The following is a 16372-nucleotide window of genomic DNA, read 5'->3' as shown; positions in this document are numbered from 1 at the left end:
AGAACTTTGAAAACTGTAGGCTCTGAAGTATTTTCTGAATGAATAACAAATTACACTAAAAAGCCCTTTTAAAAAAGAAAATCTGAAAACATAAGAGAATAACAAAACTTAAAAATTCTGTATATTTTAAGGCACTTTAATGCAGATTTTCTAGGTCTGATGTACATGAAAATTTTCTTTCTGTGTGTGACAAACAGACATCACATAGGTAGCAGGCTTAAATTTACACAGCTCCTTACTCTGTAGGGAAACTTTTGGCATATTTGTTAGCCAATGCAGTACCTCACTGGCCCTTCAAACTTGGAAATAATTATACTAGCATGTCCATATAATAAAACATTTGTGCCCAAATGAGGTTATAATATTTATAAGGAAACACAAGACTGTTCAATAAAAGATACAGATTCTATTGAGATGTTTCCCTTTTATTATTAAGAATGTATCTCGGTAGAACATTTCAAAATGTTTTTAAGGCCAAATGTTCTAATTATACTTAAGAACAAACATGTACTGTCAAGGAAAAAATATTTTATTATTACGTATAATCCAGGTCAGTTGCCCTCCTTTTCAAAGTAACTTCTCCAACATTCTTTCTTTCCTAATTGAAATGAGCTTGACCTTCAAAATACAAGGAGAAGGAAATATATTTCTGTTCATCTTTACTCTTCCTGAAGATCTGAACTGGCTGACACTGGACCCATACCGGCAAACCTAGAGGTGAGTATGAATCCGCGGCCCTTTTTAGGAAGCACTGCAGATGGATGGCAGAGGGAAAGTGAAGAGCAGTAGCTCATGCTTTTTTTCTGGTAATGCACGTTATTCCCAGCCAATCATGAGAGGCCTTCCCATGGCTGTTTACCTTGAGATGGCCAATGCTTTCTAGCGGAGGTTTTGGGAGGAAGAGAACTATCACTGCATTTCTTTCTTTGTTGTAAATGAAGAAATGGAGTAGCGGGCAGAAGTGAGAAAACAAGAGAAGATACATAACAGATATGAGAGACACAGTGCAGAATTTTACAAGTGTTAACCGAGGAGCAGAGAAGCAAGTAGTCAGGTTTTTAATATGAAATACAATTGGTCATGCAATGTGTTAGGTGGTGATGCTTCACAAAGGACAATGCTTTGTAAATCCAAATGTTATACTTACCAGCTAATAAGTTCAAATAGGAAAAAAGAAAAGAAAAAAAAGTCTATGAGAAATCCTCTAAACATCTACCTTTCAAACTGTTTACTGTACTGTTGGCTTGTTATCCTAATCACTCAGTCAGAAACTCTGTAGAGATGTACATGATACCCACAGCCACATCGAAATGAAATAAAAGTTTGGCTTCTTGGTGCACTAGCCACATTTCAAGTGTTCAGCAGCAACTTATACTGGATAGTACAGACACAGAACATTTCCACCATCACAGAAACTTTTATTGGAGGACACTGCTTTTGAGTATGCCAAATTTGTTTTTTCCTCAAAAACAGGAATTCCTCCATGTCTCCCTTACTGCCTTCAGGGTGAAACCTCCCCCCGACCCCTTTCATCAACTCAGTCACATCAGGCTTCTCAGTGTGTGTGGCACCTCCTCACGTTTCATTAAATGACATTTATTGTATATACTCAGGATACCCAAACTTTGAGTTTTAGATGTAAAGAATACAGTGATATCTACAATTCATTTCACATCCTATTCTGCCTAAGTACTGATTTATATCATCTGAGTCATAAAGAATGTTGATTTACTTCTATTAATATAGCCTCAAGTATAAAGTTTAGAAAGTACCTATGGACTCCTATGTTTATGAATACTGTACCTGTTACTAACAGTCACACAGTACTCACACAGACTTGTGTCTTTATCTTGATGGTATAATAAACTGATTCATATTTTGTGCACTGATAACAATGAACGATTATTACAAATAGCATGATGAATATGACTTTGGGGATCTATACAAATTATAAAAGGGAACTCACTGGATTGTTATTTATTGTACCTTTGTACTGTTTACTGACAGATATATGACCAGTTTAAAACTGCTACAGTTATTGGGTAAATATAACCTTTAAGAATATTATGACTTTAAAAGCAATTCCAATGAATACTGAACTAAGAGGCAATGTGATGTGTTAGAAAGAGCATGGGCCTGAGTCAGACAGGCCTACGTTAAATGCCAAGTCTGTCATCATGTTACCAGCTATTGGATCTGGGCAAACTGACACGAGACAGTTTTCTTATTTGTAAAATGGAGACAATACTAGTTATTTTGCAAAGTTGTGAGGGATGAATGACTACACATGCAAAGATCCTGGCACAGAGGAGGTACACGGTAAGTGTAGCTATATAGTAAAGCCACTAGACAGGTAAGAGTGAAAATGAATAGATTTTGAATTAGAATAGATGAGGTTTAGAAAAGAAGGGATAGAAATTAGAAATATTTTTGAAGAAAATGACCACTTGTAAACTATAATTGTTTATTAATGTGGAGAATACAACACACTGGTAAGTTTAGTTTTGGGAAAATTAAAGAATTTATCTATTCTTATGCTGATGTTCCTACAAAATAATATTAAGGGATACAGATTACTTAAATAATCTTACTGCTTTAATATTGTTAAAGGAGTTGATGTGTGATTAAGATTAGTGTGGATGCACCACTGAATGTCATAAAGAAAATAACACAATTTAAAACAATATAGAAGTACAAGTGGTTTCATTTAAGGTATTTAACAACTACCATTATTGCAGACTTAGAACATATCAGACTAAGCTTATAATATTTTAATCACCTTACAAATGGGAAAACTGGGTTTAGATAAATTTATTTGAGATCATGGAGATAATAAATAGCAGAACTAGGATTTAAATCCAGATCAGTCTGATTCCAAAGCCCATACTTCTCCTATGGCAACCTTAAAACTATGGAAAAAAAAAAAAGGAAGAAGAAAAAGATTTTGCAATTAGTGGAAAAGTAGAGCCTTCAAAATAAAAATCTTTAACTATTTCCAATTTGTAAATATGACACATTATTGGGAAATTTCTCTCTCAATAGCAAAAAGGGGTTGAAAATATTTATACTAAATGGGTAATTATAATAGTTGAGATCATGGACTCTGAAGGCAGACTCTGGCTTTACCACAGTACCAGGTGACTCTGGGTAAGCTATTTTTTTTTTTTTAAATCTCATAAAACTGCCATGAAAATTAGAGAATGCATGTATAGTACTTAACACAGTGCCTGGCACTCAGTAATTGCTGTTATTATTTTACTATTTTTGTTACAAAAATTCTACTCTGCAAATCAAGCCTAGTGTTTATACTATATGGAAATTAAACCTAGTAATTACTGTCAAAAAAGTTAATGGACTTTATTTAAGACTGATATTATTTGACTCTTGGTCAACAACATTTAAGCCAAATTTCCAAGGTCAAAATACTACTGAAAACAGAATACAATTGGCTGCTTATAATTTCAGGCTACCTAGTGATAAATAAATGATTAGGAATCTGTTTTTAAAAACATTGTAAACAAATTTACAGCTTATGTTGTATGTTGAAGGAAACCGATTTCCCTGCTGGCACTTACAAATATTATGCAGGACACACACACACACACACACACACACACAAGGGGTGCCAAAAAAAAGTATACAAGTGGACACTTTGGTCACCGTTGTGCAAGCAGTAGTTCACCGTAATCAGAAGTGTCTGGACGCTGATGGTAACCACTTTGAGCACCTCTTGTAATTGCAGAAGTCAAACGTGACTTGTATTCATCTTTTGTTATTAGTATATATTGAGTATTACAATTTTTACAGTTTTTTCCTTTCTTAAAACATGTATACATTTTTTTGCACCCTCTATGTACATGTGTGTGTGTGTGTATATATATATATACACACACACACACATATAAAATTCTGAGGACCTAAAATACATTTTTTCAGATCATTTCGAAGCCTGGAAAGGAAAGGAAAATCTAAAATAACTTTTAAAGAAGGACACTAAGCTAAAAATGCTAACTAAAGCAATGGCTAAATTTTTTTTTTTTTTTAAGATTTTTGCTGGGGAATTGGGGGAAGGGGAACAGACAAGTTGCTGTCGTTTTGTTCTTCAATCTAGTTGTGGAGGATGTTGCTTCACTGGCCCAAGTTGGCACCATCAAGCAATGGCTACATTTTGATAATTTATTCCATCCAAAGATTCAAAGAGATGAATCTGACCATCATAATACTATCCCATCTACATGTGGCAATACAGATTTTGTGAAATAATAGTAAAATAGGTTTGAATGAAGGAAGATTAGATACTACTCTTCATAATCACTCTAGATAATTTCTTGATAGCATAGAAATACCGTATTTTTGCCATGTATAATGTGCACCCACGTTTTTGGCCCAAACTTTCAGGGAAAAAAACCTTCCATTGTAATTTTTTCATTCAAATTTTATTTGTTTACATTTAGGTACTTGATTTTTGTATTATTAAGGAATTGTGGAATTTATTTTAAAAAATATTATGGTACAAGAAATTTTATGGACAAATAATTACAAAACATAAGAGATACAGGTACAAGGAATTTTATGTACTGGTAACAATAAATGATATTTGCACATCATAGAAGGCCAAGAACTCTTCCTCGTTGCAAGTTCGTCCTAAGTTCAATAAAACCGATTATCATATTCCATGGTATTATTTTGCACACGGATACCATTATTGATTTCTAGAGTTACACTTTTAACTCATAAGCATAAATAAAAGAACTAAAAACATTTATATAGATATGGAATTAGTACTACCCATGTATAATGTGCATCCTTGTTTTTCCCTCACAAATTTGTGCAAAAAATGCGCATTATACATGGCAAAATACGGTAATTGAATCTTATGGGTTTCTATTTAAATAAATATAAAAAGTAATAAGTTTTCTAAAGGTAAAATTATACAGTGGTATGGATATACAGATGTATGTATATTTATGTGTATGTGTGTGTGTATGTGTGTGTGTGTATATATATCTGTGCATATATATCAAACATCAATCTAACCTTTAAAGTACTAAAATTTCTAAATTAATTTGCAGAAAAACAATAAATCCAAAGACAGTTATCTACTAGCTGAGGTAATTCTAGATGTCCTACACAATAGGCATTAAAAATATTTATGGCTGATGATATTAAAAGACAGTACTGAAAAAAATGCAGGTTATTTTTAATGTTGAAATTGAGAAAGACAATATTTATTGTGCACCTTCATCAAAATAGGATCCTGTTTCTTGCTGGCATTCTATAATTTCTTTTATTTATAAATAAAAAAGATTTGAAAAGGCAATGTGATGTTAGGGAAAAATATCTAGATTATGAACTACCAATGTAATCTGGCCAAGAAGAGGAGTAATTTCATTTTAAAGTTTAGAGTCAGAGAAGAGGTAGCTGTAAAACTTTTGATATTTTCCACACACATGCCTGACAAAGATAAAAGGATTTTTTTTTCCTGTAATTTTTTTTTTTAAATAAGGGACAAGAACAATCTAATAATGTTTTAATGTAGTTATGGAAGATCAACAAAGTGTGACATCACGATATCTCCCCTCAATGACCTTAGGGATAAAAATAATTTCCCTTAAGTATCAGTCTACTGGCATAGACAGAGTCCATTTTGAGAAAACACAGTTATGATATTTATAGATCAACTATGATACAACAAAATGTTTTTTATATTTATTTAAATAATACTAAAAATTATCTAGAAAAATCCTCTTTCAGAATTCAATGTCAACATACTTGGTACATTACTGTTAACCAGAAAGTAGGTTTTAGATAATCTTAAATCAAGTTAAATCAGCTTAAAAAATAGTTAGTTTTACACACTATTCCACTGAATTATATTATAGAATTGGTTAGGAAGATTATATCCTTTATGTGATTATCATATTGGCATTGCTTTAAAACTCAATTCCAAATTATTGCATTAGTATTATTTTAAATTATTTTAAATACATGGAGTATGCATAGGGTATTTAAAGTTGATTTTTCACTTGCAATTATGAATGCATTTCCTCAATGTGGCAAATTTTATCATATGTTAAAATGAAAAAATGAACCTAAAGAACTTCACACTATTACATAATTTTTATAAACTGTTAAGTTAGGTCCATATTGCTATTGTGTGGTTTATTTCATGACTTCTCTCTCTCACTTTACTTATAACTTTAAAGGGAGTTCTGAATGTATGGAATGGTTTAGGTTAGGAAAATAAAAATTTGAGACAACCGGAAGAAAAATAAAACAATCATTTTTCAGATAACAATGTTTTTGTTACAGTAGGAGTAAATATTTCATTTTTATATTATTGTGTTGAATCGTGAACCACTCTGCTAAAAATTTCTATCTTTAATAACTATAAAAGTCTGCAAAAGCCATAGAAATATATTCAGTAATACTGGACCAAGTTATTTACAGGTAAAAACATCCTCTTAAAAATTAGAGGGTAAGTTTCTAATGGTTCAAAAAGGCAGAAAATTAAAAAAAATTAACTGAAAAGAATTTGTAGCATAATATTAAGTTTATGTTAAAATTCACATTTTCATTACTATTTAGATAACTAAGGTTAAGTTTTATGTTAAACAAGTTGTAGAATAAATAAGTGAAATACATTAAAAAATGAAGTCGGCAGAGCCTTGACTTGGTTGCTGTATCATCCTTAACACTTAATGTCTCAGAAAATGAGAAAAGTACTTACTTCCCATATTGTATTATCTGGCAAAATGTGCAGGATAATAGACAAAATATGAAAAGAACATTAAGAGGAGAAATATGAAGGACTCCAGCTGATAAACAGCTACAACATGAAAAATGACAGTCTTTATACATTTAGGGGGAAAAGTTAGTCTAAATGTGGTCCTATGACCAATATTTTTCAGTTGTGAAATTTACAGCTCAACTATATGTTATGCCAAAGCATTATTCATATCTATTTTAATAGTCTATTTTATCAGATATTCTCTACTATTAAAAATGAAATTTCCATATACTTTGTAGTTTTTATTTTGTTGTTCATTAACGTAGTTTTAATATCTTCCTTTTACCATCTTTCTTAATGCCTAACTAATTTTAGTTAGTGTCAATCCACTGAAGTGAATCTTAGACTTTTTAATCTCTTTCGAAAGATTCAACCTAGTCTAATATAATTTTCTCTGTGCTAGGTCTTTTATATTAATCAAAAGAGCTCTAGGTTTTTTGGTAAAATTATTTTTATAATAGGCAATTAAATGGTGACAGGAACGGAAGCTTTTATTTCATTGACTAAACCTCAATTGAGAATTTTAGTAATTTTTTTTTTCAAATAAATTAGGTCAGAAAAGGAGTACTGTGCCTTCTATACTTCTTTAATATAAAGAAAACATAAAAGAGAATTTGAAGGCTACCTATAATGAACAAGTATATTGTATTCTCTTCCTACTTCATTTGAACACCATTAAAATAGTCATCTTTGTATTTCAGGTGCCTAGTACAGTGCAAGGCACATAACAGAGTAACTACTTAATGAGTTAAGATATCCAATAACAATGCAACACATTACAAAATACAAAGACACACCATTTCAGTTCAGTAGTACTAGTTTTTCATGCTGAGAAACAAAAAAGGTCAATACAGATAAGGTGTAACTAATTTCAACCAAGGGTTTTTATTATTAGTTATTTTTATCCCAGAACCAGTGTTAGTGTTTCATGCAGACTTGGGTTAGTAAGTATAATTCTGAAAGAAATTTAGTGACAATTTCTGAAATGTTTAGTATGAACCAGGGCAATGTTAAGTTTGCTTATTGTTTGAGTTACAAGCTTAGTGCTTGCTAATTTTTAAAAAAGGAAATGGGGGAAGAACAAAGAATGTTTTGGTTGACACTTTGTCTTACCTTCAGATAAACAGAACTGATATTTAATGATCTAAAGAGGGAAAATAAAATAAATGAAACAATCATAAGGAGTGCAAAGTATTACAGAATAGGAAGGCCATGAGTCATTTATTTTTACTGATTTCATCAAAATTAGTTAATAGTAAAAATGCAGTACCCTCTTATAATCCTTGAATATTAAAAAACAATTTACTGTTTTAAGTACTTCTAAATCTAGACCAGTTATTTAACTTTATTTATAAAATTAGAGATAAGGCAACACTCTTGGCCATAAAATTTGATTCTCTAAAGTCGACAGAGAGTGCATGCTCAACTTGTGTTCCTTTTGCAGATACTTAAATAATGATTCCATGAAACATACAGACACTGCCCATTCTCTCAGATAAATATGGTGCATGTACTTTCATGAAGACTGTTGACTTTTAAAGGGGCTCCATTTAGGTAAAAGAAAGTATAAATCAAATTTATAGGCCAAATTCAAAAATTAAATAATGATGAAAAATATTTACATTTCAATGACTGGAATTTTATTCAACCACGTTTTCCATTATTGTAAGAGTTTTTAGAACAAAAGGGTATTGCATTTCAAGTTCCAATAATGACAAGTAACTAATACTTGCTTTTAGTCTCACCGGCATCAGATGGTAAATGATGGTAGGGAGCTGGAGAAAAAACCTGTGCGGCAAAATCTTCAAATGTCGTTGGTTCTAAATGGTGCTGGACAATTGTTTGCAGGTATCGCGCTCTCTCCTCGTAGCTGATTCCTTCAGTTAAGGAAGAACTTAAATGCAGCTTACAATGGAAAAGTATATATCTCATCAAAATGACTGCTAAGCCATTACTTTTTAATAAATATAATTATTCACTAATTATCCTTGCATATATTAAAAGTATGGCTTTGTAAAGAGTTAAAATAGAGTTTTAACGTAAGTTTACACTTCAGGATACCACTATAAATGGCAGCTTAGCAGGGAAACATTTATTAGAAAATAATTATAATACTAAACTGTTGGAAGAAAGGCAAGTTTACTTGAGAAAAGATTCAACTGCTGTGAGGTCAGCCTAGGCTCATCTTTTTAATCAGCTTCGATCTGCAGATTTACTCTGAAAAGCCATGCAATAAATAGCATAACGCTGCTTAAAATACTATGTCTGAAATTCTATATTTCTCATTTGTAAAGATTTATTGTGAAAAATTCCTGCATATCTTCTTCCTTTTCTAAAAATCTCTGCATTTTCCCAACAATTCTTCTCATTTTGAAAGGAAGACTACTGTTGCTGTAATCCTTGAATAACTCCATGCAGTTAAGATAAATACATAGTTGAATCTGTATGTCAGGAAAAAATACCTAGTCAATTATAACACCGAAACAAGCAGGAATATTTGCAAAGAGTCCACAGGACTCCTAAATACTGTCTAACAAAGCATCTACAGGGCACTGACACTGACAGAAAAATACTGTACTTCCCTTTCACCACATTTTCTTCTCTGATATTATTGACAAGCAACCAGTACCTTGAAGTGTTGTTGCTTTTGAACAACCCACTCCAGGCTTCCTGTTTCAGCAGGCCTGATTGTGCTGTTAGCACAGAGAGGGCGAGAAAGAGAGAGAATATTTCTGTTGTTCCCGAAAGCAACTATGGAAATGGCTGTCAAAATGCGGAGCAGCAGGCAGCAACATACAATTATCAAGAAAAACTCACATGCTGACTTCATGTCGTATAGTTCCTGAACTGAGAAATCAGTTAACCTTTCTTCTACAACTTTTAAAAGTTTTCCTGCTGTACTCAGTGTGCTATGTTGATAAGCTTTACGTAAGACATTTAAATAAGTACAAAGAATAATAAGAATTTGCCTATTGGTTCTTTTTTCACTGAATGTTTTCATTTTAATATTTTCTCCTCAAAATTCCTTTTTTTAAAAAAAATTGCAATTCAATTTTTGTAGTCCTACAATTCTAGAAAGTGTAGCCAAAGTCTACAACCAAGACCAAGAAAAAAACATTTGAGGAAGATAATTTAAAATGCTAATTCAGTGGGAGATACCAGAGCCAGTTACACTTATAAAAGGTTATTAAAAAGAGGAGAAAAGCGTAAGAGTAAAGGTAAGACTGTATTCATTAGGTACTTCACTTACACTGTGATATCTTTTGCCCTCTAAATGGCTTGAGGATCTATCTCTTCTTGCATTACAATTTATTTTATGCATCAAATATTAAAATATGAATCTCAGTTCCTTGCTATCTATTAGTTTCAATTCTATACACTGGAGTTGAACTTCAAAATAATTTTACTTCTGAAATGGGTAGCAATAGCACAAGATGCTACATTAAAATGACAACGGTGAGGAGTATACGGAAGGCTCATATAGACATTTTTTAGTGTTAACATCGAAAAGGAATATAGCACACTTTTAAAAGAGGGTATATGGTTCTAAATGGAAGACGATGAAACTGATGGTTCAATCTAAATAATACCACATATCTCACAACTTGTTGGAAAGTACTTTTTTCATTGGGGGAGATTCACAGCTGCCGAATTTTCTGCAGTTAATAGAGTCCTTTGATTCACAGCAGTGCCCCTTGTACAAAAAATACTGGCCTTTGTGTATTACCAGAAACTAATTTTCTATTTGGCTGAAAAGGGAAAAATGGGGTTATTGCTTCTCCCTCCTACAGAGCTTTTCATTATGCCTGATGCACTCAACTTCTAAGCTCTTCTGAGAAAAAAAATAACTGAAGAGGCAAGAGGTAGAAAAATGAGCTTGTTAGCACATTAGAAGTGAAGTATCTTGGTGGGCCCTAGAAATTCCCAGTGGTGTGTTAACTTATCACTCTATGCATGCTGGCACTGATAGTCTCCCAATTGATCACTCTCTTTTCGCACCAAAGGTGCTGCCAGGAAGCAAAGGCTGAAGGCCCACAGGAGAACAGTCTGCTATCAAAACAAGCTGTTTTTAAAAGTCTGCTTGAATGGGTAAAATGCTTCATGAAAAGTAGGGTGGAGACACCTACCTGCTTTTAAAATGCTCTACTTTCAGAGGGCCTATAAATTAAATATTTTACTTTATCTTATTATATTTAGAGTTTACACAAAAATTAAGCCGAAAGAAAGCAAATGTTAATATTTCTAAAGCAGGGAAGGTATTTCCAATGTAATGAAATTTATTAAAGCAAAAAAATGACTGTCCAGATGAAATACATTTTGGAGTATAATTCTATTTCACTATATAAAATGAGATTTACAAAACTGAAGAAACCCTAATATAAAAAGATACAAATTGAAATTATCCAGATATAATGTATCACTTTTGTAAAAACATGATATATTTCATAAAATTACAAAATATCTTCATTAGTGGAAACGATGCTTTCTAAAATGATTTTTAAAGAGGGAAACAATCATTAATGGTTGAATTTAAAGGAAGAAACTACAGCACTTATCACAAGTTAGGCAGGCTAATGCCTGAAGGTTTCCTTTTGGGGGGTTATCTTCAGAGAACACTGTTAGCTTAGTAAATAATTCTAGTTTATGGTAACTAACCTAAAAATTCTTTATAATTTTAAGTTTGATGTGGCCAAATAAGTAAACAACGAGATCAAAAACAAACCAACCCAATCTATAGTACATCTTTCCGCCTTTTTACTTCGGAAAACATGTAGTATTAGGGAGATTTAATGAACTCTAAGGACTAAGTTCTAGGTCCACAAACAAGGGGCTTCTGGTGACTGAGATAATGAAAAAGTTGTAAACAGTGCTGTTGTTAGCATCTGAAATGGTAACCATAATATCCAATGCGGTTAATTCCTGTATCTCCTTATGATAGGTTAGACACTTATTTCTTAAAAGGCAGCTCTCTAGGGAAGAGTTATTAGTACCTATAAATTGAGTGGCATATGCAAACCTGATGGCTAGCAACGGAAGGATATAGCTCAAGGTATATTCCTACTGTGAGTGCACACTGCCATTAGCACAAATTAAAAAACTGAAATGGGTGAGATGATAAAAAGGTAATGTGGTAAACTCACAAATTCAGAACAAAGTTTAAAGTACAAGTTTAAGTTGAATTAAGGTTTTTGTTGTAAATATAAAACCACCTAAGCCAAAACTAGCTAATAAAAAGCCATTTGATGAGGGAGACTTTTAGCTGGTAGGAATCTTTAATACAGAACTAGCCAATCAAAAGAAATAACACACAGGTGCTGCAATCACAGCAATATAATTATCCACTAATCCTCCTTACTTCTACTTTCTGTAAAAGCAGAAAAGGGAGGAAGGAATATTCTAAAAATAATACAGAGAAACAAGTGTTTTCTAAAGCATAGTTTAAATCTAATCTGTACTTCATAAAATTAAGTTAACATTATTCATTTTAAGTAACTACCTTTTAAACTTATGTATGAAATTATTTGTGGTCCTCTGTCGCTGTGTCAAGACCAGCTATCAAGAAACTGGGGTTCAATTTCAGCCTAGTCCTGGAAAGAGGTGCATGCATTCTCTGTGCCACAGTTCATCTGTATGTTAAATGGGGATACCTCCAGCTGCTCCTCTTTATGTCATAGGGATGCTAAAGATAAAGCATATAAATACAGTGCACCTAAAAGTCCCCCTTACAACTGTGCTGAAAATAGTTTATTTTGACCTTTGGGTCAAATCTTTCTAAATAACAGGTGTTATCTCCATGAGGGCAATTTTCAATGTCAGTTTAAGAAATATACCTGTATTCATGTGCAAGAACTCTTTGATAATATTTCTTGTTTGTGGTATGTAGAGGGACTTTTCACTTATTTGGATGACAGGAAACTGATTTCTCATGAGAAAAAGACAATATGAAAAAAAGATACTGCATAAGGTTAATCAGTCCAAGTTTTTCAATTTTACTAATTATAGGAAGAATAAAAGGTAGATTTGGTTTTAACAAAGCAATAGCCCTTCAAGCTCCACAATAATTTCCTTAATAATATAATGTAATTTTGAATTGCTTTTACTGTCAGAAAAGGCAACTTTCAGTTTTATGATCACTACTTCCATGGCAAGCTATGGTTGCACAAACATTTGCTCAAATGTAATCTGTGGGTACCTTCAGTGAATTGGTGGAGTAGGCAAATGCTGTGCTCACTTCTCTCATGACCACATCAAAGTTACAATTAAGTTATAGAACAACCATCAGTGAGAACTACCTGATGACTAGCTGAACAGAAGTCCTATAACCAAGGATATAAAGAAGCCACTACAAGACTTGCAGGAGGCCCGGAGACAGAATGGGCAGGTCAGATGCAATTAAGAATCAGGAGGGGTATCTTGGATGTGGAAGTCCTCCCTGAGGAGGAAGGGGGTCCCAGCCCCACACTGAGCTCCCGAACCGGGGATACCAGTGCCAGGAAAAGGAGTCCCTATAACATCTGGTTGTGAAATCAGCAGGGATTGTGGCTGATTGAGATGAAGGGCTGCTGGAATACCAGGCGTTCCTTTTGAGGAGCTACGCACAGACTCAACTGCTCACAAACTCACTTGCTTGGGGTTCCAGTTCAGGGGTGCAAGCCTGGAGAAGGGACATACGGGGAGGAAGTGAATTGACTGGCTTGGAGGTGAGGGCTGGAGGGGCCACGGCCAGGGTGGCTCTATGGCAGAGTGCTAGCAGGCACTATTGCTCCTTTGTTGAGCATTCCCCACACCCAGATGTCAGCACAGGCAGGCACCAAATCTGAGCTCTCCATTAACCTGGCTAATACGGCTCGCCCCACCATGGTGAGTCCCTGAGACTCCACTCCACCCAACTATGCTTCTGCCCCAGCTGCTTTTCTACAGGAGTGGCTTGCCTCCGTTTGTGCTGAGGACTTGCCTAAAGTCTCTCAAGGTTGACAAACCCCAAACAAGCAGGGGCTGGCCTCAGCATGCCCTGTAACTCTTGCCATAATAAATGGCTCCAAGCCTGGCACAAGGAGCGACCAGTCTCAGCTTGCGCTGTAACTCCCATCAGGTGGCCCCAAGCCTGGCCTAAGCTTCAGCCACTGTTGGCCTGGAACATAGCTTCAACTAAGTGGGTTCCAGCACAAGAGGTGGTTGGCCTCAGCTCACATCGTAGTGCCCCTCAAAGAGTCCCAAGCCCGGCACTAGTGGCAGCCCACCTTGATTGCAGCATAGCCTCTCCCAAGCACCTCCAAGCCCAAGGCGAGTAGCAATCAACCTCAGATCACTTAGCAGCTCCCAATAGGTGGCCCCAAACTGGGCACAAATGGCAGCTGACCTTGGCCTGCACTGGAACTCCTCCTAAGAGCCTCCAAAACCAACAAACCTGGTGGATGGATTCAGAACACACCAGAGAGCCACCCAACCACCTCCACAAATGACATACCGGAATAGCAGACTCAGCTAGCACCAGAGCCTCAATAAAGCAACTCCTGCTCTGTGGGGTCAGCCCCTGTACAACAGCTTGTCCACTATAGTCACGGACAGTCCTCACAGCCAGTCAGCCTGAGGGTCAATACCACCTGCTGATGTGCCAACAGCAATCAAGATTCAACTACAACAGAAGGACACAAACAACCTACACAGGGACATTTCTGGAGTACCCGGCTCATGTGAACAGGAAGATTATGTCACTGAACCTCACAGGACACCGACTACATAAGGCCACTCTGCCAAGACAAGGAGACGTAGCAGGTCTACCTAACACATAAAAACAAATACAAGCAGTCAGTCAGAATAAGGAGGCAAAGAAACATATCCCAAAAGAAAGAACCTTTCATCACAAAGCAGCAGAATATACATTCTTTTCAAGTGCACATGGAACATTTTCCAGGACCTACAGACCACATGTAGGCCACAAAACCAGTCTCAGTAAATTTAAGAAGACTGAGATCATATCAAGCATCTTCTCTAATCACAATGGTATGAAATTAAAAGTCAATTACAAGAAGAAAACTGAAAAACACACAAACACGTGGAGGCTAAATAACATGCTACTAAAGAATGAATGGGTTAATGAGATTGAAGAACTGATGAAAAAATATCTTGAGACAAATGAAAACGATGACCCCAAATCTATGGGCACAGCCAAAGCAGTTCTAAGAGGGAAATTTGTAGGAATACAGGCCTACCTCAATTAACAAGAAAAATCTCAAATAAACAACCTAACCTTACACCTAAAGGAATTAGAAAAAGATGAATAAACAAAGCTCAAAGTGAGTATAAGAGTGTAAATAAATGAAAAACAGTCTAAAAAAAATAGATCAATAAAACCAAGAAATGGCTCTTTGAAAAGATAAAACAAAATTTGTAAACCTTTAGCCAGACTCAGCAAGAAAAAAACAGAGAAGGCCCAAATAAAATCAGAAATGAAAGAGAAATGACAATCAACATTACAAACCTACAAAAGATTATCAGGAAATACTATGAACAATTATTTGCTAACAAATTGGAAAACCTAGAATAAATGGATAAATTTCTACAAACATAAAATCTTCCAAAGCTGAATAACGAAGAAAACAGAAAATCTCAATGGATAACTACTAATGAAATTGAATCAGTAATCAAAGAACTCCCAACAAACAAAAGCCCTAGACCAGATTGCTTCATGGGTGAATTTCACCAAACAATCAAAGAATTAGTACCTATCCTTCTCAAACTATTTAAAAAAACTGAAGAGGAGAGAAGGCTCCCTAACTCATTTTACGAGGACAGCATTAACCTGATAACAAAAACAGACAAAGACACTACAAAAAAAGAAAATTATAGGCCACCCCTGATGAACACAGATGCAAAAATCCTCAACAAAATATTAGCAAACTGAATCCAGCAGTACATTAAAAAGATCATACATCATGATCAAATGGGATTTATTCCTGGGATGCAAGGATGGTTCAATAGCCACAAATCAATTAACGTAATACATCACATAAACAAAATGAATGATAAAAATCATATGATCATATCAACAGAAGAAAAAGCATTTGGCAAAACCCAACATCCATTTATGATAAAAACTCTCAGCAAAGTGGGGACAGAAGGAACAGACCTCAACATAATAAAGGCCATATTTAACAAATTGGCAGCTAACATGTTAAATGGATTAAAGCTAAACGCATTTTCCTTAAGAACAAGAACAGGACAAGGATGTCCACTTTCACCACTTTTTATTCAACACAGTATCAGAAGTCCTAGCCACAACAATGAAACAAGAAAAAGAAATAAAATGCATCTGAATTGGAAAGGAAGAAGTAAAACTGTTATTATTTCAGGTGACATGATACTATACAAGATGTGACCAAACAAAACGGTGACTGTTTAAATAAAAAAATTATTACAGTAAAAGACACATTGCCATTAATCCCCCTCAGAACACTCTCCCTCACTTTGAACACACTTATCCCATCGGTCTTGTCACTTTCTGAAGTAGTTCTGGAAGTCCTCTTTCATGATTCTCTTCAGCTGTGCTGTCATGGCTGCCTTGATGTCCTGAATCATTTT

General features: G+C 34.5%; 1 protein-coding gene across 19 annotated transcripts in view; it reads right to left on the bottom strand.

Moving 5' to 3' along the window:
- RALGAPA1 (Ral GTPase activating protein catalytic subunit alpha 1) overlaps window positions 1-16372 on the bottom strand; it is a 233500-nt gene that overhangs the window by 2170 nt on the left and 214958 nt on the right. For 4 of the 19 annotated variants that reach the window (XM_019644706.1, XM_019644714.1, XM_019644710.1 and 1 more), the window contains 2 exons: window positions 8536-8660; window positions 7904-7934 (listed from right to left, as the gene is read on the bottom strand). In XM_019644706.1, the coding sequence (XP_019500251.1) occupies window positions 7927-7934; window positions 8536-8660 (133 nt within the window). In that variant the 3' untranslated portion in view covers window positions 7904-7926. Of the gene's footprint in view, window positions 1-859; window positions 925-2184; window positions 2188-7903; window positions 7935-8523; window positions 8661-16372 lie in introns of those variants that run through there. The other 15 variants (XM_019644715.1, XM_019644699.1, XM_019644712.1 and 12 more) reach the window with 9 other exon arrangements.

This window comes from Hipposideros armiger, unplaced genomic scaffold (assembly GCF_001890085.2).
Source record: "Hipposideros armiger isolate ML-2016 unplaced genomic scaffold, ASM189008v1 scaffold_90, whole genome shotgun sequence".
Classification (NCBI taxonomy): Eukaryota; Metazoa; Chordata; class Mammalia; order Chiroptera; family Hipposideridae; genus Hipposideros; species Hipposideros armiger.
Note: the sequence above shows the minus strand (reverse complement) of the source record. Positions and strands in the feature narration are given on the sequence as shown.